Source organism: Brassica napus, chromosome C8 (genome assembly GCF_020379485.1).
Source record: "Brassica napus cultivar Da-Ae chromosome C8, Da-Ae, whole genome shotgun sequence".
Classification (NCBI taxonomy): domain Eukaryota; kingdom Viridiplantae; phylum Streptophyta; class Magnoliopsida; order Brassicales; family Brassicaceae; genus Brassica; species Brassica napus.
This window is the reverse complement of record NC_063451.1, coordinates 7911854-7935631: the sequence shown is the minus strand read 5'-3', so window position 1 is coordinate 7935631 and position 23778 is coordinate 7911854. Positions and strand designations below refer to the sequence as shown.

At 37.1% G+C, this 23778-nt stretch overlaps 2 protein-coding genes and 1 long non-coding RNA gene across 3 annotated transcripts; all 3 read right to left on the bottom strand.

Moving 5' to 3' along the window:
• Nucleotides 1-7046: 7046 nt before the first annotated feature.
• LOC111210511 lies at nucleotides 7047-8509 on the bottom strand. The gene is made up of 3 exons (XR_002661843.2): nucleotides 7955-8509; nucleotides 7705-7778; nucleotides 7047-7578 (listed from the first exon to the last, which is right to left on the bottom strand). It is a non-coding gene; the product is annotated as an uncharacterized LOC111210511 (long non-coding RNA).
• A 5934-nt stretch (nucleotides 8510-14443) lies between these two features.
• Nucleotides 14444-17056, bottom strand: LOC106383417. Its single transcript, XM_013823526.1, has 3 exons — nucleotides 16570-17056; nucleotides 16121-16519; nucleotides 14444-15726 (listed from the first exon to the last, which is right to left on the bottom strand). The coding sequence occupies exons 1-3, from the start codon at nucleotides 17054-17056 to the stop codon at nucleotides 14444-14446; spliced, it is 2169 nt and encodes a 722-aa protein (XP_013678980.1).
• Nucleotides 17057-19075: 2019 nt separating this feature from the next.
• On the bottom strand, nucleotides 19076-21763 carry LOC106385836 (chlorophyllide a oxygenase, chloroplastic). The gene is made up of 8 exons (XM_013825736.3): nucleotides 21524-21763; nucleotides 21227-21433; nucleotides 20646-21020; nucleotides 20417-20564; nucleotides 20170-20354; nucleotides 19980-20092; nucleotides 19609-19903; nucleotides 19076-19528 (listed from the first exon to the last, which is right to left on the bottom strand). Exons 1-8 carry the CDS (start codon nucleotides 21608-21610, stop codon nucleotides 19364-19366), a joined length of 1575 nt encoding a protein of 524 aa, XP_013681190.1. The 5' UTR covers nucleotides 21611-21763; the 3' UTR covers nucleotides 19076-19363.
• Between the last annotated feature and the right edge of the window lie 2015 nt (nucleotides 21764-23778).

The following is a 23778-nucleotide window of genomic DNA, read 5'->3' as shown; positions in this document are numbered from 1 at the left end:
TGATTGCGTGAAGGCGTGAGGACAACGTGATGTCGTGGAGACAACACAATATGAATAGTTCTCACGCGACAACATGAGAGACGTGGAGACAGTGTGATGTGGCGTGATCTCATGTTGGCACCATCGGGGTTTATCCTCCTTTTTTGTTGATTGATTTTTCCTTACTGGATGTTTAAGTTAGATACTTATGCTATGTTGTATGATGATTGTTGGTGATTGATTTCGGGGCTCCTAGAGCTTCCCTCGCCGAGTATTTGTCGAAATACTCAGCCCTCCTTTTTTTCAGATGAGTTCGAGGAAGTGCAAGAGTAGTCGTCTCGGGGTGGTGCTGGCTCTTCGGGTGTTTGGTTTCTTTAAGTTATTTCATTTTAAGACTTGATAATTTGGTTTTAAGCATTTCCTATTCGTTTAGTCTGATTTTGTAAGACATTTGGATTCGATCCTTGGGAATGAGATTTGCATTGGCCTTTTTAAGTGTTTTTATTGGTGAAGGCAATGTGAATTCATGCCGTCTCGGTTAAGCGAGATTAGGGTGTGACAAGTGGTATCAGAGCTGAGGTTAGGGCCCCCGGTCCTAAGCCGGGAGCCTGTAGAGATGCTTTTTGTCCGGTTCCTATCGGAATAAAGTTTAAGATCTTTAAAAATTTTGGATTTCTAAAGTTGTTTTGGGATTTTAAAGAAGGACAAATGGGGATTTCAAAAGTTAGAGTCAAGAACACCATCGAGACCACTCCTTTACTTTGAACTCATTCATTCGTCATTCGTAAACAGGAAAAAGTTATGAATGTTAGTTTTTCATGAATAGGATGTCACCAAGAGGAAGAAGAACCGCTAGGGGAAAAGGCGCTGCAGCACGTGTGGCTCGGGAAGCTAGCCCAACCGATTCGGTGGAAAGTGTGAATGGAACTAACACTGAGACTGAAGGTGGAAACTCAACAAGGGTAAGTCAGCAGAGTGACCAACCAGCAGAGTATGCATAAATGATGGCAGAGTTGCTAAGATACCGTGAGCGTTTTGGAGATCAAATGCGTGAAGAACCTGCTGATGGAGCACAACACCAGGCTGATGCTCGCGGGGATGTACCGGGCGTTGGAGTGCAGCACCGTCAGCTGCCTCCGCCTCCACCGTTTGTGCCAGTTCATGATCAAGGACCCTGGTACTGGGAAGTGATGAAGTACATGAGGGACATGCAAATGGATCATTTCAGTGGGAAGGCCAGTGCCACCTCTGCAGACAACTTGAGGAGGAAGCTGGAGAAGAACTTGGAAACAGCCATGTGTCCAGCCGAGTTTCGTAGGGAATTGGCTGTTCATTACCTGAAAGACGAAGCCATGATATGGTGGGAAGGTGTGGTGGAATTAGCGCGAGGACGCTATGAACTTACTTGGGAGGAATTTAAGGATGAGTTCACCCGTGAGTATGTTCCCCCTGAGGCAACAGACATGATGGAGAGTGAATTTGAGAATCTGCGCCAAGGAAACAATACAGTGAAAGATTATAAAGAGGAATTCAATCGTCTCATGAGGTTTTCTCGAAGGCGTATGGAGGAGCAAGACCTGATCCGCAAATTCATGAATGGACTAAGGATTGATTTGAAGAACATGTGTGCCCTTTGGAAGTATGACCGTTTCACCGAACTAGTTGAAACAACAACTTCTCAGGAATTAGGCTTGGAAGAGGAAAGCGAACTTGCAAGGAGCACTCAGTCGAAGGCGACCAAGTGAACTTGGAAAGTCGCTAATGCACCCTAAGCTGCAAAAACTGAGGGAGGATTAACGTGCCATAGGAGTAATAAGAAAAGATACCTCATAAAGGATTGTAGATTCCCAACGAATAATCGATGTTACCGTTGTAACAGAGTAGGACACACTTCGAGCGCATGTCGTATGCCGGCACAGGGAGCACCGAAGCAGGGAGCTGGGCGCAAAGAGCAATTACCGCCACCACCAAAAAGGCAAGATTTGGGTGGACGAGCCTTCGTAGTCGGGGACCACGAAGGAGGAGAACCAATCGTGGGTATGTTTCCTATACCTACTTGACTAGATGTTTACTTATAAGTCTTCTTTGGTCCAAGTATTGTAGACTTAGACATAGTTCAAATAGTGTAGGATCGGTTTTAGTTGGGGAAATAAATGCCCATACCTTGTTTGATACTGGCGCAACACATAGTTTTGTGTCTCCCACCTTGACAAAGTGTTGGAACTTTGAGGGCATGTTCGTTTCAAACGCCAAAGGAATAGAAACCGTAGGGACCGAGTTAATGATGTCTACTGGAACATATGAGGATGTCTCCATTGTCATAGAAAGCATTGAGCTTAAAGGAAATCTGGTGGAGATGGAGTTAAACCACTACCAAGTGATCTTAGGAATAGATTCGTTGACATATCACAAGGCCGTGATGGATTGCCCAAAGACGCATGTCTACATCCCTAGGACCGAAGGAAAAATAATTTTTCGAGGGATAAAGAGAAGTACGAGAATCCCGATCATATCCATGATGCAAGCGTAAGAGTTATTGGAGAAAGGAAGTGAAGCTTATCTCGCCACTATCAACATCATGGGGTCGGATAAGGAAGCCGACTTAGACACTATTCATGTTTATTAGACCTACTGGATAAGGGATTCATTAGACCAAGTAGCTCACCATGGGGAGCTCCTGTCCTGTTTGTAAAGAAGAAGGACATAAGTTTCAGACTTTGGATTGACTATCGTGGATTGAACAAAGTGACGATAAAGAACAAGTACCCTCTGCCGAGGATCGACGAGTTGTTGGACCAACAACAAGGAGCGTCATGGTACTCAAAGATAGATTGGCATCCGTGTATCACCAAATCTCGATTGCAGAGGAAGACGTAAGGAAGACGGCCTTCCGAACACGTTATGGTCACTATGAGTTCGTGGTGATGCCATTTGGAGTCACTAACACCCCAACAGCGTTTATGAAGTTGATGAACAATGTGTTTCGGGAATACTTGGACAAGTGTGTGATTGTATTCATCAACAACATTTTGGTATACTCTAAGAGCAAAGGAGAGCATGATTGGCATCTAAGAGTGGTATTAAACAAGTTGCGAGGGCAGCAATTGTACGCAAAGTCAAGCAAGTGTAGCTTTTGGTAGCGGGAGATTAGGTTTTTGGGGCATATTATATCCGAAGCCGGAGTGGCTGTGGATCCAGAGAAAATTGTCGCCATTACACAGTGGCCTACACCTGAAAGTGCTACTGAGGTCCGTAGTTTCTTTGGATTGGCGGGATACTACAATAAGTATGTGAAGGGATTTGCAAGTACAACTAAACCTATGACCATGTTAACGGGAAAGGATGTGAAGTTTGTGTGGTAAGAAGCTTGTGCTAAGAGTTTCGAAAGGCTGAAGGAACATCTAACCCAGACACCAGTACTGGTACTACCAAGCCCAAGTGTACCATACATGGCATATACAGACACTTCTAAGACGGGACTAGGATGTGTGCTTATGCAAGAAAAGCAAGTGGTCGCTTATGCATCAAGACAACTAAGGCCGCATGAGGTCAATTATCCGACTCATGATTTGGAGTCAGGTGCAGTTGTGTTTGCACTTAAGATTTGGAGGTTGTATCTCTATGGAGAGAAGGTGCAAGTGTTCATGGATCACAAAAGTTTGAAGTAATATTTACCCAAGGAGACCTGAATCTGAGGCAACGCAGCTGGATAGAGTTATTAGCGGACAACAATCTAGATATCGTCTACCACCCAAGAAAAGTAAACCAATTGGACGACGCCCTCAGTAGGCGTAAGGTCGACGTCTCGGAGACAAAAGAGGTGCAAGAGTTAGTTGCTACTTTGGCCAGTTTACGGCTATGTGCTACTACTGTTGAAGATAGTACAGCTGGATTGGATGCCTTAGATCAAGCAGACTTGTTAGAGAGGATCAGTAAAGATCAACAAGAAGATGACCCATTGCAGAGAATGATTTCAAAGGAAGTTGTTGGATACCGCACCGCCACAAATGGAACTTATCTATTCAAAAATAGGGTGTGTGTGTTGAGTAGTAAGGATCTGAAGGACGAGATCTTGCGTCAGGCGCACAACTCTCTATTTTCTATCCATCCGGGAAGCACCAAGATGTATCAGGATTTGAATCGCTATTACCATTGGGAAGGTATGAAGCGGGATGTTGCCACTTCGACTTTGCAGTGTCAGACTTGCCAGATGGTTAAAGCATAGAGCCAATTACCCAGCGGGCTATTACAAGAGTTGCCATTACCCAAATGGAAATGGGATATGGTGACAATGGACTTCGTTACTGGGCTACCAATAACAACTGGAAAGAAGGACGCAACTTGGGTGATCGTGGATAGACTCACTAAATCTGCACATTTCCTAGCTATCAAGAAAACTGATGGATGAGATCGTTTAGCGCAAAAGTACCTGGAAGTTGTGGTACGATGCATGGAGTTCCGATAAGTATCGTATCAGATTGTGATCCAAAATTTACATCAGTATTCTGGCAGGCATTTCAGAAGGCACTAGGTACAAAGGTACACCTATCACGGCTTATCATCAACAAACCGATGGACAGTCTGAGCGGACGATGCAGACGCTTGAGGACATGCTAAGAGCTTGTGTACTTGATTGGGAAGGAAAATGGGGCAAGTTTCTACCATTGGCTGAGCTTGCATACAATAATAGCTACCATTCGAGTATTGGGATGTCTCCATATGAGGCTATATATGGGAGACCATGTCGAACTCCACTATGTTTGAAACCTATCTGAGTATTTGTTGAAATACTCAGCCCTCCTTTCTTTTTAGGTGAGTTCGAAGAAGTGTAGGAGTAGTCGTCTCGGTGTGGTGCTGGCTCTTCGGGTGTTTGGTTTCTTTAAGTTATTTTATTTTAAGACTTGGTGATTTGGTTTTAAACATTTCAATTCGTTTAGTCCAATTTTGTAAGACATTTGGGAATGAGATTTGCATTGGGAATGAGATTTGCATTGGCCTTGGGAATGAGATTTGCATTGGCCTTTTTAAGTGTTTTTATTGGTGAAGGCAATGTGAATTCATGCTGTCTAAGTACCTGACGAAAAATGCAAGTCATTTGAGATCACTAACTGAAGAATAAGAGTTATATTAGGTTGAAAACAACGAAGAATTACGTTTGGCTGCAGGTTTCATAAACTATAATTTGACGTTGTGTTATCATTGAATTCACTGCATGAAACTTAAATTACAGACAAAGAAGGCAGCAAGTGAGATAGAGAACAATACCTGAATGAGCCAATTCGCGTCAGCAGCAACTTGACTGCATCCAGATTGTGGAGCTGACATGGGGAACAAATCAGAACCAAAAACTCCTAGCGGCGGGGAAAACCTTGGAAACTTCTATAATAGTCCTCATACTGATGGAGCACAGCATATAATAAATCTACTGTCGCACTTGGCCCTCTTTTGATCTTTAGTACTTGATAGATCTAATCTAACCTAGAAATATAAGTTCACATCTTTTCAATCTATAGATCAAAAGACAGGCAAAAAGAAGATTCTTCTTCATGTAGCAACCAACAACATTTAATCTGTTTAATGGATTGGTTAGATCTACCCAGAAATCTGATGATCTAGTTCCGCTCCTTGGTGTAAACCCACTGCATGAATTCCAAAACTTTTCAGTGCCTTGCAATTCAACGAACGTAAGCATGAAGAGAAACAAAAAGTTTGTGTTGTATCATGTCACTGAGAAATCTGTTGGATCGTAACCTTTAAATTTCATGTGGCTCATCTAAGGAATTGAGGACGACAAAGAGAACCACATTAGGTTTAATTTCATGATTAATTAATAGTTGTAAAGACATAAATGTAATTATATAGATATTATGGTTGATTAACGTAAATATCAAATAAAACATATACTAATAATCTTGAATTGGTTCAACATAGATTCTTGTAAGGTAGATTTTTTTAGGACTCTAAATTAATAGAGTATATATCCTTTTTTTACTAAATTAATTACAAAAATTGCCACTGGACTCACCAATTCATAATTTACATCAAATATTGGTTTGGCCGACTTTCCAAATATACATATACAAAGCTCGAAGCTTACATACAAAGATGTTTGTGTGACCAACTTTTCAAATATACAAATTCAAAGTCATGAACTTTATCCTTAATCGTACATACAAATACCACATAAAAAGCTTGGTGATGGAATTAATTACTAGAATATACAAAACATAACATATAAGAACAAAATAATAGAAAACTCATTAAAGTTACATCAAGAACGACATGACTATCTTTCTCATAAAAAAAAAATTCCTTGAACATTCACAATCTTATTACACATATAAAAGCTTGCTGGTGAAATTAATTATTTGACTAAAGTAAACATATATATTATAACAAAATAAAAGCAAAATCATGAAATTTACATACAAGAACTACATAGGTAATCCAAGAGTAACTTTTTCATGAAAAACATTACATAGAAAAATCTATTTATAGATTATACATTTTTTTTTTGTCTTTTGTAAACATATTATACATGCTTGCCTTTCAATTTATAAATACTAGGGGTGTAGCTCCGAGCAAGCGCGGGGATATTGATAAATATATATGTTATTTTAGTTTAAAAATGGTATAGGAGGTGGGCTCTAGTGTTTTGTTTGGTAGAATAGAGAATAAAAGTTTCATGTATTGTTGATGAAGGAAAAACCATATAACGTGTGGTTTTATTGGATAAAGTAGAAGCGTAGAATTATATGTGAACAAATTGCTTGTGAATATAAATTCATATTACTGATTAAACCTTTAAATTTGTTTCATTAATAATTGACATTTAATACTTTATGGCGTCTTAATTTGCTAATCAATTTTATTATAATGCACGTATAAGAGCGGCCGTTAATGCAAGGTATTTGTGAATTTTATATGGTTACGTGAGGTAGGATTTACTATGTAAACATGCAGTTGTGCATTTTGTTAGCCTGAATACGAAAGTTTTACGTCAACCCTGACTGAAAAATATTAAATCTTAGAAACTGTTCTTCTTGTGAGAATTATGATGCTGCAGATGGCTGAAAAAATATCGTAGATAGTTTTAGAAGAGTTATTCAGAGATGTAAGATATTGCTAAAACAACAAATCTTGTTCAGATGCAATTTAAATTGTAAGAAGAGTGGATAAGTCCAGCCTTTTGACTTCTGAGAACAAAACCATACTTTCATTATTTGCTCACAGCTAAAAGCAAAATCATCTCGTAGACAACTGAAAAACAGACTTTCTCTTCTTTTTTTTTCAAAATCATTTTCTTTCGTCTAGGAATATCATCTTCTCTCCTTCGTGCTCTTGTAGTGCCTCCTCCACAAACCGCTATGTCACTTTATTTAATCAAGGTAGTTGTTGCTGCTGCTTTCAGTGAGCAACGATGATGAAACGATCTTCAAGGAGGCGAATCAATAGGGTGGAAGGGTTACCAAGTGTAACGGATAAATGGAGAGGTTCACTGAGTCATATATGACAGAAGCGGTGGCCATGGAAACTTTTTTTAGATCTTCGACGCTGGTGTAGCTCTAACACGTCATCCATTTGCTCTTTTTATCTGACCTACTATCAATAAGTTAAAAAAATGATCATCTTGTACTCTTTATTTACAAGATAACAAAAAAAAGGGCACCTTTGATCCATAAATTAGATTACTTTCTTGTGTTCAGAACCAGAAAGAGTAGAGACCTGAGAAATATTACCAACGCCACAGTCAATGACTCACAGAGCATAAAAGTTGACACTATCCTCTCCCAAGTTCTCTGTTCAAAAATACCTTTTAAAAGTAAGTATTTCTTTGTAACTCTTAAAGTGAGTATTTTGATACGTTGAGTTCCAAACAATCAGATGAAACACAAATGAATGAAAGCGTGATATTAAGATTTATATTTATATAGTAGAGACGAAGGTGATGGAAAAAGAGAAGTCAAGGAGGAACCTGGATAATGGATTTGCATGTGGGCTTGCTTATGAATCAAGAGGAAGGGTAACATGCAGTGATGATCCGCCTCCGAAATTTTTTTTTGGATCAGAGTCAGATAGCTCTTCCGCCAATCGACGCGACAATAGCCGTCCCGGTCTAATCCACGAAAGACTTTGTCTTTTCAGGATGAAGAAGACCAAACAAATTAATTAATTAATTAATTAATTAATTGGCGTCTTCTGGCGAGACTGTCACTTGACAGAAAGGGTTGGATGATTGCTCTAAATCTGTGATGGCGATTACTAGATTTGAGATGAAAAGTTTCAGTTTTTACGATGAGGTTATATAGGAAGGAATAACTGAATTGTTAGGATTCCGAAGCATTAATGATCCACAGAGTTAAGATGGGGAGATGTAGAGGTAGAAGAAGATTCACTGCTCCCTGAAAACCGAAAGGGTTACTTTCGATTTCTCAGAGGACACTGAACCGACTGAAACCTAATCTACATAGAAGAGGAAAATAACGAAGATAGGCCTTGGTTGTAAATATTTATTATTGGACCACTCGTTTTGTACATAAACAAACATAAAAGTTAGTAACCAGCCTAGCCCATTCCATAAATCAATATTCAAGCAAAACGCCACATGTCATAAATCAATACACGCGGAACCAAACGCAAAACACACACATTTTTTTCAGTGGGTTCCACCTATGCTGAAGTGGACAACTTTAGAAGAGAGGAAACTGCATCATTGTATATACATAAACAAACATAAAAGTTAGTAACCAGCCTAGCCCATTCCATAAATCAATATCCAAGCAAAACGCCACATGTCATAAATCAATACACGCGGAACCAAACGCAAAACACACACATTTTTTTCAGTGGGTCCCACCTATGCTGAAGTGGACAACTTTAGAAGAGAGGAAACTGCCTCATTGTATATATGATTTGTTAAAAGTAGTTTCTTATAAACATTTAAGACTATACGCTATACTGCTGATATATTATACATGAACTATTGTGTAATTCTTTCATGAATTTTTTCATAGTTCATATATATATATATATATATAATATATAACTGTTTTGTGAGTGTTAGATGTGATAATTAAAGTACTTTAAATTAGTTTCTTTCCTTCAATGACATTCGTTTATTATAGTGGTATTCATTTCGTGAACATTCAATCATTTTACATATGTTTACTAGGTAGTTACATTTTAGGGATAATTGACAAAAATGATTCAAAACTTGATTTTGAATACAAAAGTATACCCTAAATTCAATCAAATGCAAAAGTAATCCAAAAGGCTAGTAATATTACAACAACCTCCTTATGACTAAACAAAAAACATGTATTGAGTTTTACCATTATAATCCTCTGCGTGAAAAGACTTACAAATAATTTAAAATTTTTATAAAAAAAATATTTTGATGGGAAAAATATTGAAATCATGTAATAATAAACATTTCTAAATGATGTAAATTTATTTTTACTAAAATTGAATTATTTTCAACATAGATGAGTGAAAGTAGATTAACTCATAATAGTCTTTGGTTTAGGGTTTTGTAACATATGTTATAATATTGTTGGTATATTTAGGGTTAGATTTTGAAATCTTACCTTTTGTTTTTTTTAAATTTTTTTGACATCTATGTGTTTAGTGATTATTTAATAACTTGATTTAAACACTTTCTAAGTATCTTAAAAGTTTAAGAAAGTGTTTTTTTGTTTAGTTATTTGATTATAGGGTCTGGAAGACTCACAGAAGAGTTCCCAAAAAGTCTTATGACATATCCCACTTAAATTTTAGTAGAATTTAGGGTTTCCGCCTAAATTTTAGAAGAATTTAGGTTTCCCGCCTAAATCAAAGTCTTCGAGAAGTCTTAGAAGTCTTCTGGGGGAAGTCTTTTCATGTATTAGATTTTAAAAGTAATTAATAAATTTTATAAAAAATATTTTGTAAGAGAAAAAATCTAAATCATGTATTAATAAACATTTTTAAATGATGGAAATTTAGTTTTACTAAAATTAAATTATTTTTAACATAGATGAATGGATGTAGATTGAGTCATGATAGCCTTCGATTTAGGGTTTGGTAACATATGCTATAGTATTGTTGGTATTTTTAGGGTTAGATTTTGAAATATTATCTTTTTATTTTTTTTGTAATTTGACGTATATGTGTTTAGTGACTATCTAATTACTTGATTTAAACACTTTCAAAGTTTCTTTTAAGTTTAAAGAAGTGTTTTTGCTTAGTTATTTGATTATAGAGTCTGGAAGACTCCTAGAAGACTTTGGTTTAGGGTTTAGTAACATATGTTATAGTACTGTTTGTATTTAGGGTTTAATTTTAGAATCTTAATTTTTTTTAAAAAAAATTTGATCTACTTGTGTTTAGTTTTGTGTATATTAAACGATTTATAAGTTGATTTTAAGTTTAATGAATTGTTTTTTGCTATCTAGTTAGTTATTTTATTAGGTTATGGTTTGAAAAACTTATAGAAGACTTCTAGAAGACTTTTTGGGAAGTCTTCTCACATATTTCTGCCTAAATTTTAGTAGAATTTAGGTTTTCCGCCTAAAGCGAAGTCTTCCAAAAATCTTCCAGAAGTCTTCCCAAGAAGTCTTCTGTATCGAAAATATTTAACCTAATTGAAATTTTTGTCTCCATATAAAGAAAATTTGCACATTCTCTTTTTTATTTTCAAATGGCTGCAACAAAAATGTAATGTTTCTCAATCTAAAACTCTCCAACCTCTCTCTAATCTCTTTGAACATCAAAACACCAAACTTAAAATCCATTTCTCTTTTTTTTTCTTATGTCTTCTCACTAATTTCTTCTTTTTGCAGATTTTTCATTACATGGTTCTCGTCTTTCACTCATTCAAAGTTAGATCTATAAATTTTGGACATGTATTATTGTGTGTTTTATATACTAGATTCTAAAATATTATAGATTCAATTTAATGTGACTGTTTCGTTTATTTTTTAAGCATAAAATTATATTTTTGAAGTTTTTCTCTGTTTTGAAGCCATTTGAATGTTTTTGAATTTGTAGGTTTTTCAGATCTGAGACAGAATTTGAAAGACTTCTCAGAAGACTCTCGGAAGACTTCTCAGAATTCTTTAGGCAAGTCTTCTAATGCATTTTATGCAAGAAAACTTCCCATGAAATTTTCAGGAAGTCTTCCGAAGTCTTCTACCCAAAGTGGTATAAATTTTGGATTTGTATTTTGTGGGTGTTTATATATTAGTTTCTAAAAAGTTATATATTCAACCTAATTTGATTGTTTTGTTTATTATTTAAGCATAAAAAAATATTTTTGAAACTTTCTCTGTTTTGAAGCCATTTGAATGTTTTTGAATATGCAGATTTTTCAGATCTGAGTTAGACTTTGGAAAACTTCTTAGAGGACTCTTGGAAGACTCTCGGAAGACTTCTTGGGAAGTCTTCTAATGTGTTTTATGCTAGACGACTTCCCGCGAAGTGCGAAGTCTTCGGGAAGTCTTCCGAAGTTTTCTGCTTAAGGTGGTACAAAGGAATGATGTCAAGTGGAGTCCAGGCTTATCTATGTGGAAAAATTATATCTAGCTCAATGTGTAATAGTTTTGTTTATGGTCTGTTTTATGATTTGTATGTGTATTATTTTAGTTGTGAATTCTTTTGTAAACTTGAAAAGATGTTAATCAAAATAATTTTGTATATATTTTCATGTTTTTTCCAAAGTACTTGACATTATTGAAGTTATTGATACAACATACCAAAAAAGAATTTTAAACCATTTTACCCACTCATAACAAAACATAATAACACAAAAAACTTAGTCAAATTTGCTAAAACTAAGAGAGAAGACTTCACAAGAAAACTTAGTCAAATTCACAAAAGATCAAACTTGAATTTTAAGTGAAAGTTGAAATTTTAAGTCTCATGTAAGTTAAAAATTATACCTTATAATCTAAAGAGACACATTAAACCATATGATTTGATATTCTTGAAGTTACTTAACACTTTTGAAAGTTAAAAGCATACCTTGAAGTTACTTTATACTCTTGAAAATCTTACATAGAAGACTTCTCCAGAAGTCATCTAGAAAAGACTTCTTAAGAAGTCATCTAGAGCTCTCGGATTAGCTAGAAACATTAGTAAACATAAATATTTTAAATCTCATAATTATCACCAAATAAGTTATGAATTTCATCATAGAGCTCCAATAATGACTAATACACATGAATTAATGAGAAAATGAGAAAATATTAAAAAAAGTCATTCTAATTGTAGAGAAAATGAAATTTTATTAAACATTGATGTAGAAGACTTCTGACATCTATTTAGGTCATTTTTGCAATTGAAAATTTACGAAGGAATACTTCTTAAGAAGTTTACTCTATAGAAGACATCTTGAGAAGTATTCCTTTGTAAATATTGGCTTAATTTTAAATTTGAAAAATTCTCGAAAATGCCAGAGAAGACTTCTCGAAGTCTTCTCGCATAAACAGGTTAGTTTTGCAATTGACTGAAGTTTGTCAGAAACTTGACTTTTTATAGAAGTCTTCTCAATGTCACAAGAAGTCTACCTGGAATCATTTTGCAATTAACTATATCTGATTTTTCCAAAGAAGACTTCTTTACAAGTCTTCTCTCGTAACCAAAGGTTTGACCAAAACCCGGAATAAAATTTGAGAAGACTTCTAAAGAAGTATTCTTCGAGAAGACTTCTAAAGAAGTATTCTTCGAGAAGACTTCTCATTAATATTAAATGTTTTACTATTATTTTAATTGCAAAAGTAACCCACCAAACTTCTTGCGACAGTGAGAAGACTTCGGGTAAACTTTCAAAAGACTTCTATAGAAGTTTTTTTCCTAGAAGACTTCTATAGAAGTTTTTTTTCCGAGAAGACTTCCCGAGAAGTCTTCTATAAAAAGTCAAATTTCTGACAAACTTCGGTCAATTGTAAAACTAACATATTTATCCGAGAAGACTTCTCGAGAAGTTTTCTCTGGGATTTTCGTTTTTTTTCTTAATAAAGGAAATTCTTCTTGATGGAGAACACATCTAGCGAAGTCTTTTGAAAGTCTTCGCGAACAGATCTGAGAAAAAAAAAACGATTTCATATCTTGAGCCTGTGAGATTACTTGTTTTGCTTCTCCAAGCACGCATAACTTCACAACAAAAGCTACAAAGTCGTTAATGACCACGAATCATGAGCTTCAATGTCTCTATGAACCTTACAAAGCTTGGAATCAAAATATTAGTTTTTTTTGGATGAATTTTAAAAGAGAGTGAAAGAGATGTGATTTATGTGCATAAGTTATGAAATATGAAAAGTAAAAATCGAAACTTTGGTGCATTAAGAGCTTTAAATTGGTTGTTCATGGTGGTTAATGTATTGATGGCAATGACAATATTGTAAATACTTGGTGAAGATGAGGATGATAAGGTAAAATAATCATTTGCAAAAAAAAGAAAGAAAATAAAATGTAATGACATTTTCGTGAATAACTCAAACTTCTAGGGTGAATAGAGAAAAAAATGTTTTAAAAAAACATTGGTTATTTTTGTGTTTGACTTGAAATTTTAGGTCATATTCGAAAAACCCTACATTTTATATATGTTATACAGTTCGTGTATTGTAGACGTAATATGAATATTATAAATTAGACAAATATACAAATATCGTTTTTCAAAAGCCATTGTGTATCGAAGTTTTTTTTTGTTTGTGGAGGAGATATCTATAATTGAGATGTGTTAATGCTATTACGTGAAGATATATTTATTTGGAGATTTGCCATCCTATTCAATATTTCCACACCTTATATCCGATGAATTGTTAATGGGGATGGTATGTCAATATTTGAATGATTCCAATATTGACATTCCAAAGATTCAAGATTTATAAAAAATATTAATTTTTTTGCTTTGCACTAATTATACTGATTTTCTTATGAGAAATAATGGATTTTAATTAATTTGATATCTTATATGGAAATACTTTATATGTAACATCCCCTAATTTTGCCTATTTTATACTGAAATATATGACACTTTAATTATGGAAAACTATAATAGAAACTGATTTATACCACCATATCGTTAACATCAAATTATATTATTATTATTATTATTATTTTTTGATAACCGTAAATTATATTACTAAAAGAAAATTGGATACATCTGCTTTTGAGCTTCTATGGCCAAAAAAAAGTAAAAAATCAGTGAGAAGCTATATGATTTGAACAACCAAATTCAACTACAGTTAGCTATAAGAAAACCACAAAGAGAGCAGATTCCCACACCCTTTGTTATGTCTTCTTGCTAATAGAGTGTCCTTCGTTGTCCTGTCAATTTTGTTGAATATGACAATGGACGTTGAAGGAGGCCTCCCATGTTTCCTGTCATTTCTCTCCTTCCAAATAAGGTAGACTGCTGTTTGGCACACAATTTTCCTGAGATATCTTCACCTTGCTGATCCAGTCCTCGAAAGAAGCCATTCAATCAAGTCATTCCATGATGCAATTCGAATCCTTGGGGAGCCAAATTTCTGTTTAACGTGGTCCCAAACGTCTGCTGCGAACCTGCAGTTAGGAACAGATGATCTCTTGATTCTTGGTCAGTGGAACATAGGGTACAAAGTCCTGAGTCCATCAAACCCCACTGGTGCAAACGCTCATTTAGTGGGAGCCTATTGAGATTAGCCATCCAGAAATTAAAAGCATGTTTTGGAACCATGTTCTTGAACAACACCACCTGTGACCATTCCTTTGTCTCAGCCCTTGGCCTAAGAAATTCCCAAGTTTTCTTTGTAGAGAAAATATCACTGCAACTGTCCGAAGGACCCCACATGAATATATCCGGTTCAGATGGAACAGCTTGATGAGGCCAGTCCCTAAGTGTTGCCCTTACTAGGGATACATTTTGATTCTGAGTTCGAGAAGGAGCCTGCCAGTCCCTTACCAACAGCGCTTCAGCAACGGTTGATTGATCCTGGATACCCATTAAGAGAGGTCCATTTAAGCCAATGAAGCGAATTAGAGGACCGTGAATAGACCAATTATCATACCAGAAACTGATTCTCCTTCCGTCTCCTACTCTACAACTCAACATCTGACTCGCTAGAGGTCGGAGGGATAGGAGAGTTTTCCAAATCCACGAATCTGTTTCTTTTGCTTCAAGCGACCAAAAATTCCGTCGTTTAAGTTTGTGCTCTCTCATCCAAGCAACCCACAACGAGGTGGTAGATGCAAAAAGGAGCCAGACTAGCTTGAGATTCAACGCTTTGTTCCAAACTTCGAAATTCCTCAACCCCAGTCCCCCCTCTGATTTTGGTAAACAGCTAGACTGCCACAAGACCTTTGCTACAGATCGCTTCTGAATGTCCCCAGACCATAAGAACCGACTACACAGAGATTCAATTTCCTTCAAGCAACCTTTCGGTAGGCAGAAGGCGGTGAACCAGAAGTTGACAATGTTGTAGATTACTGCTAAGATCAACGGGAGTCTCCCTGCGAAGGAAAGACATGTCACTGTCCAGCTGTTGAACTTATCTTTAATCCTATCGGTGAGCGGAGAGTATTCAGACTTCCACAGTTTTTTGTGCATCAGAGGCAGCCCTAGATACTTGATGGGGAGAGAACCCTTTTGGAAACCAAAGATATTCATTGCTTCTGTTTCCTCGGGATTCAGTCCCGCTAAGAAAAGTTCTGTTTTGTCTCTGTTCATTCGCAGTCCCGACATATCATTGAAATTATCAAGAGTTGACGTAATGGTTTGTAGAGACTCTGCAAGACCGTCAAACACAATAATCACATCATCCGCAAAAGCTAGGTGAGTTACCTTAGGAAATTGTCCAGGGGGTGGAACTCAATAGCACCGGCCTCAAATTTTTTAGTTAAGAGAGTAGAGAAAGCTTCCATAGCAATGACAAATAGGGAAGGAGATAGAGGGTCTCCTTGGCGCAAACCTCGAGTTCCTTTAAAAAAACCACACAGGTCCCCATTGACATTGATGGAGAAGGATGTCGTCGTCAAACACTGAGTAATCCAGTTGATGAAAACCAGGGGAAACTCCGCTGTTATAAGAATCTGAATGATGAAATCCCAATCACTGAATCAAATGCTTTCCTCAAGTCTACCTTCAAGAGTCCCCTCTTTGAGATATTGGATCTGTTGAAACCTTGGACCATCTCAGTGGCTAGTAAAACATTCTCCACAAGTAATCTGTCTTTGATAAAGGCCGACTGCGTGCTAGAGACCATCGTTGGGGTAATATCTTGCAGCCTACGAGCCAAGATCTTGGAGATGACCTTGTACACCACGTTGCATAAAGAGATAGGCCGGAAATCAACAAGCTTGTCCGCTCCTACACGCTTTGGTATCAAGGAAATGAAAGTGCAATTCCATTGTTTCAGAAGTTTTCCAGAGCTAAAGAACTCTAGTACAGCTCTAGTCAAATATGGGCCAATAACATCCCAAGTTTTCCTATAGAACTCGCCTGTATAACCATCAGGGCCTGGCATTTTGTTGCGAGGTAAGGAAAATATCTCTTTTTCACATCTTCTGCAGTCACTTGAGCCTGAAGTAGATTTTTCATGGAGTCAGAGCATCTGAAGGGAGTGAGCCCACTTATCTGATCCAACGAGGCAGAGGAAAGAGCAGGCATCTCTGCTCCAAAAAATTCTTCATAATAGGACACACAATGAGATTTAATGTCCACAAGTTCTGATAATCTGTTTCCTCCTAAGTCCATTAGGTAGTGAATTTGATTAGTAGCCCGTCGTGAAGCAACCATTCTGTGGAAAACAGCAGTGTTCATATTCCCATTTGCAGACCAGTTTACTCTAGATCTCTGTTCCAAAAATCGTTCCTCTGCTAGCGCCAACGTTACCCACTTCTTGTTTGCTTCTCTTTCACCAGCAGCTAAGAGAGGTGACGGATCCACTAAGATCTGATTTTGGAAGGACACTAAAACAGAGTGGGCCTCCTTTAACCTCTCCTCAAGGTTTGAAAAGTGTTCTCTGTTGATATCCAAGATCTCCTTCTTTAGAAGCTTTAGCTTCTGTGAGAAAGAGAACATTGCTAATCCAATAATCGACGTTTCCTGCCAGTTCATGGCCACCCTGGGAAGGAAGTCCAGATGATGGAACAGGAAATGAGAAACCATGAAGGGCTTTTTCGACTTGACTCTTTCAGCAAGTACCAAGCAGCTAGGAGAATGGTCTGAGAAATCCGGGCTTCCAAAATGAGCATAGGAGACCGGGAATTTAAGTTGCCACAAGTCGTTGATCAGAATTATATTATTTTATCTATAATGTATAACTTCATATTAAGAAATTAAATGATATTATACACATTTATAACTTTGTATTGGTAATTAAATTATAAATTTTAGGAGTATGATATCGTTAACTATTATCTTTAAAAGATGTGTGCGCCTAGAGAGGAGGGGGGAATTGGGTAGCATGATCCATGAATTTAATCTAGCTCTTTTAGCTAAACAGCTTTGGCGACTTGTGCTATTTCTGGACTCATTAGTAGCGAGAGTTCTTCGGGGGAGATATTATCGTCTCAATTCGCCGTTGCGAATGGGCACAGCAGATACCCCATCGTATGTATGGACAAGTATGACTGCAGCGAGGAAGCTATTACTTTTGGGCATCAGAAGTAAGGTGCACTCAGGGTATGAAATTAATGTGTGGGAGGACCTTTGGATCCCTTCGACGCCAGCTAGACCGGCTCGGTCCTGGGCTCCAGCAGTGAACCCAAAGATGATCGTAAGCAGTCTTATCAATCCAGCTACAAAGGAATGGGATGTTCGTTTACTGGAACAATATATAGTTCAAGAAGATATTCCGCTGATCCTGAGTTTGGCCATAAGCCCTACCCATCGACGTGATACATTTTGCTGGAGCTACTCAAAGAATGGACAGTATACTGTTAAATCGGGGTATTGGGTTGCTACAAACTTGATGAGGGATGAGGATGATTTAGAAGTTCTACAACTCAGCATTACAAAACTCCAAGCCTTTGCTTGGAAGGTAAAAGCGCCACAAAAGATCTGCCATCTTATATGGCAATTAATATCAGGACAGGTAGCGGTAACAAGGAATCTAGTACGCCGTAACATGCGATGTGACAATTATTGTCCAAGATGTGGAGCACCAGAAGAGACCGTTACTCATGCTATCTTTGAGTGTCCCCCGGCCTTACAAGCATGAGAGTTATCATCAACGCCATCGAGCCCTGAAATCTTCCCGGTACCAAGTATTTACGCTAATATGGATTATCTTTTTTGGAGAAAGAATGGTATTCTGGAGCCAGAAGACGATATAGATCATTATCCTTGGATAATTTGGTACATATGGAAAGCTAGAAATGATAAGTTGTTTAGAGGCATAAATAGAGATCCATTGGAACTAGTCAGGTATGCAGAGAGTGAGTGCCAAGCTTGGTATAACGCAAGAGACACTGAACCAGTATCGCCACAGGTACAGACTAATGAAGAAACACAAGCCTTAAGCTTGGGTGATATTTGTATGGTGGATGGTTCATGGACCTCTACAGCTCAATTCAGTGGAATGGGGTGGGTTTGGAAGGATACAATGGGGAAGATACAACTCATGGGATCAAGGAACTTGCAGAGGAGGGAGACAACATTACACTCGGAACTGGAAGCGCTATAGTGGGCAATGGAGAGCATGATACAACACTGGTACTGTCAGAGATTTGGGACGGACTGCAAAGACCTGATTGTGATGTTAGAACAGCCACAAGATTGACCCAACTTCTCAACAAAGCTGAAGATCATTCAAACTCTTCGGTTGTGTTTTTCAGACTTCAAGATCAGCTACTTCCCAAGGATGCAGAATGAGATTGCGGATTCGCTAGCTAAGAATGCACGTTCTTTTCATACATCCTTATGTTTTATTGGTTGTTCTATTCCGGTCTAGCTCCCCAGATCACCTCAAGTTTGAATAATAGAATAGCCGTTGTAGTAATAAAAAAAAAAAAAAAAAAACTATTATCTCTAACTATGGCTGAGATTTTTAACTGTACCGAAAAGTTTGGTTTTCACTTAATTTAGTTTGGAAGTCCGCGTCGGTTTGGGAACATAATTTGTTTTCCCAAACAGTACCAAAATATCCAATATTCAATTGAATCAACTGTACAACACAAAATGTAAACATTATCTCTCCTTTTTGATTTACAATGAACAATTTCTTTCTTATCTACGCAAAAGTCTTTTGTTTCATAGTCTTCAAAGATGAATTCACAGAACCCCCAAATCCTTGACTCAAGTCAAGCTTCTCTGCTGCGACAACGAACCAGACAAAAATACCAAACACATTTCTTGCAAGGTCGCTGGCGAATGAGACCTGCTAAAACTTTCCTTCCACGTCACTCAAACATTAGATCACAGTTAGCCGGAGAAGGGTAATTTATCATCGCCACGATCTACCGCGTTTCTCCATAGTCTATACCGAACCCCAAGCTTGTCATAAGCAACAGGTAAGTTCCATATATTTGCACCATTCAACATCCTTTCTTGCTGTCCTAATACCAACCTTAGATCTTCGTTTAAGACCTGGATACAAATAAACCAAACGATCAATCAGATCATATCATCAAGATGATCGATGATACTCGTTGGTTTCTTTACTTTACCTGTTCGGCGAAATGTCTCCAGAGATGTTCCATGAAAGGAAGATTCTTCAATATAGGAGCAAAGTCTAGCGACATTCGGTACAAAAGCCTTGTCTTGTTTCTTGAAGAAGGTAGACAAACATGGAGTTGATGAAGATGTGTTTCACATTGCTTAGTGCTCTTTCCTTCTAGCTTTCCTGGTTTTGAGATCCCGATTGTCGATAACACGATACAAGGCGGTTTAAATTCCATATCGATTGGATACGGATCCCAGTATCCTTGAAGACCTGAAGATGGTGTTAGGAACTTCACCAAGCTGCAAGAAACAGAGAAAAAGGTTAAAACAGATTCATCTCAATACAGAACAGAGTCATGAGAGTTAAGACACACACCTTGGGACACTCCAGCCTTTTGCAAAAGTAGACGTGTGAGTAAATGGAGCATGCGCAAGATCCAAGAGATTATCTAGAAGCAACCCATGTTCCACCGGTAGGTCCATTACAAGCTGTGTTTTTGTCAGAAAAAAACATAAGAAAATGCTGATGAAATCATTGGAGATACTTCTTGAAACGTAGGAGTTACCTCAGCATGGATTACAAACCCTGATGGGGGTTTTAAAGAAGGAAGTGTAGGTGAAGGTGGTTCATCGCCGGGCCAAACCCAGATCATACCGTCTTGTTCAAGACAAGGTATTGACTTTATCTTCACATTCAGTAGCTTTGTAGATGGCATCTTCGTACAGTTTCCATCAGTTGAGTATTCCCATCCTACAAGATCACACTTGATAAGTCGGTTTAAAACACACAAATGCAGAGAATGAGTTACTAACCATGGTAAGGACATTGGATACGCCCTTCCTTCACTGTGCCAAGATCAAGAGGACACGCTCTATGAGCACACGTGTTCCGTACACATCCTGGTTTGCCATCTTCTCCTCTAAAGATAACCCATGGTTGCTCAAAGCAGTCAATTGGTACCTTTAAGACATTAACAATAGAATTTTTTTTTACAGGTTTGTAAATAAGGGAAGACAAGAGACGAATCAAGCATATACATACCATTGTATCATGCTTGAGATCTGCAGTGAAAGCAACGGGATACCAAAAGTTCTTAAGGTTTGGACTATAAGGCTGGACAGGACCAGAAACATTCAAGCTTTTTGCACCGATGTTTGTTTTTTCCCTATCTAAGTCCTGGACCGAGGTTGGTGTCGAGGGTTTATCTGATTCTGTCGCATTTCTAGCTAGTAACAACCTATCATTAACCAGCTCCTCCATGTGAGCTAGCTTGTCTAAAGCAGTTGAAACCCTTGCTTCAGATATGTGAACCTGTTGGTGTGCTTTCGCTAGTTCTTCCTGCAATTCAGCTAGCTCTTTCTTCACGATACCAATGGACTTGTACTGACGAGCTAGAGGATTGAGTACATCAACGACCTAACAAATACATTCATTCCAACATCTATAAACACACATATTGAAACTAGTGCCACAGAAACAAACAGAGCATAGGCTCTCTGGTTTTGCGAATTGGAAAAAAACAACAACTAGCAGTTTTATATCTATGATTTTGTCAATGGCATACACTCAAGGATCCATTTAGATTTAGACAAGCTTAAAAGAGGTGAATGTGAGAAGCAAACCTTGTCGTGGAGGAGCATGATGGTAAGAAGATCTTGACGAGCACGCCAATCAAGGTATTGAATATCGAATCTAGCAACTTCAAGAGCTTGATTTACATCCAAGAACTTGCCTTTATAAGGAGAAAGTTTTGATCTCGGGTCCTCCACATCAAACAGAGGTCCCCACTGACTCTTCTTCTCCTCAACCCTCAATTCTCCTTTTAGTCCCTGAGCAACAACAACAATCACTCAAAAAACTCAAAACCCAAATCGGAAAAGACAATAAGAAACAAAGCTTCGCGTATAGTTAGTAGTTACCTTCTTTCTTGTGAGTTTAGATGATCTAGTTTTACAGAAGGAGATAGGAAGAGATAAGGCAGAAGATGCAAACACGGCGGCGTTCATGGCGTCACCGGAGAGAAAGGAAGAAAAGAAGACAAATAGAAAACAAATTTAGAGAACGGGATTTTATTCAAGATTCTTTTGTTGATAAGAGAAGAGAGTTCCTTCGCGATCTGAGCAAGCCTCCGGAAAGATGACACGTGTACAGAGATTTGTAATGAAGGCACTGCTGATATCCACATGATGCTAAAGAGGGATTTGCCAGCTCGGATTCTCCAAGATATCTTTTGTTCTGTTCTTACCTTTTTGTCATTTCCCTGCTTTTGTTTTCCACCACTAGTTTTGTTTATAAGATACATATTTAATTGTCCAAATATATCTACATTTGTTTTTTTTATTTTTTTGCAAATAAATATATCTATATATCTACATTTGTCTTTACAAATATATCTACATTTGTCTTTACAAAAATATCACATCTGAGACAAAGGTATTTGAACAGATGATACAGGGTTCAGTAATCCTTTCCACATAATGTTCAAACTTTATAAGATGGCATCGTAGAAAGATGAGCAAACATTTTATTCGAATAACCAAGATACTATGACGAAGTTCATTCACATATTTTTAAGTTTGGACAATATATAATAATAATTTTAAACACTACACCAAGCACTTAATACAGCTTTAAGCTTGCGGAATATTTGTTTGGTAGATAGATCATGGACTTTAAAATCACATTACAGTTGATATGGTTGGGTTTGGTTTAATGGGTATTAGAATGAAAAACTCTTAAGGTTGGAAAACAAAAAAACGACAACTGTTTTCTTTTTGTACTCAGAACTGAAAGCTCTAATTTGATATATGGAGAACATGTTTTTAATACACGATTTGTCAGCACTTTAGGATGGATTGTAAGGATGTCATTTGAATGATTCATGACCCGACAACATGACTGAGCGATATACCATGGTTTTTACTACTTTTAGGATATGGTATAAGTCTGTTATATAATTTTTTATATTATGTTTTGAGTTTTTTTTTTGATCAACTTATTATGTTTTGAGTTTATTTTAAAATCTTTTCTGGTCTTTGTACGTTTTGGAGCATTATGGAGATAGAAGATTAAAGACAAAAAAAACCCGTAGATGCGCAAGAAAACAGAAGCCATACTCAATAAATTAAGCAACGAATTTTGTATATATACAAAAAAATTATTCATAAGTAAATACATTTTATTACGAAATTCTCCAAAATGATGACGCACACATCTGCTCTAGTATTGCCGCCGCTGCAGTTCGCTCCTTTCTTCGTGAGTATCACCGCTGCCAGTAACAGGTAGCCAGATTCCTCGGCCTGCTGAGGAAATGCGAAGTTAGCTGGATCATTCACGCCTAGCATGATATCAACTTAAACTCCGGCAGCTATCAACAAAACACGAATATAAAATTTCTTCTCAATACAATTGGTAAGACACGTGAGGATCTAGTTTTTAACTTGCATGGTTCAGCATGATAACATGATATCAAGCTCGATGATGAAGCCATACACTGTTATTGATCTTTTGAGGCCAAGTTCTGCAAAAATATAATTTAACATTTTACCCCAAAAACAAAGTTTATTCACCTTGGAGAACTGATTTTTACCAAAAGAAAAAAAGTTCTACAAAAATCTCTTTAGAGGTGAGAATACCCAATAAAACAACTCAATCGAATCAATCGAAGCATAGCAAGTTAGCAACTGAACTGTTGCGAAACAGAATTTAATAGTGCGACTCATTAAAAATAATTTCAGATTTGAGTTTCTTTTTCTTTGGGTATGTTTATAATATACTTACATTAGTAGCTGCTTTGAGTTTTGCAGTTTTTAGTCCATCGTGAAATTCTTGAGTGGCGACGTGAATCTCAAAATTTTAGCAAAAAAAAAAAAAGACATGATTCTCAGATGGTTCTTCGTCAATAGGTTTGAGAAGCTTCGAGACTTGCTTTCATCCCTGGAAACAGTTGAAGTTTATTCATGTAAAGACAAAGATTTATTACTGAAAAAAGTAAAGAGCATTTGAAATCCTGAGTGAGCAATCTAGCTTAAAGTATGCATTGATAATCCCTTGTCCATTGATAATATCAGAATACCCATAATAACATTCAAAGTTCTTGTACATGCTATTTACGCGTCCCTAGAAGCAAGCACATGTGTAACACTTGTGTTCTAGTACTTTGATATGGTCGCAC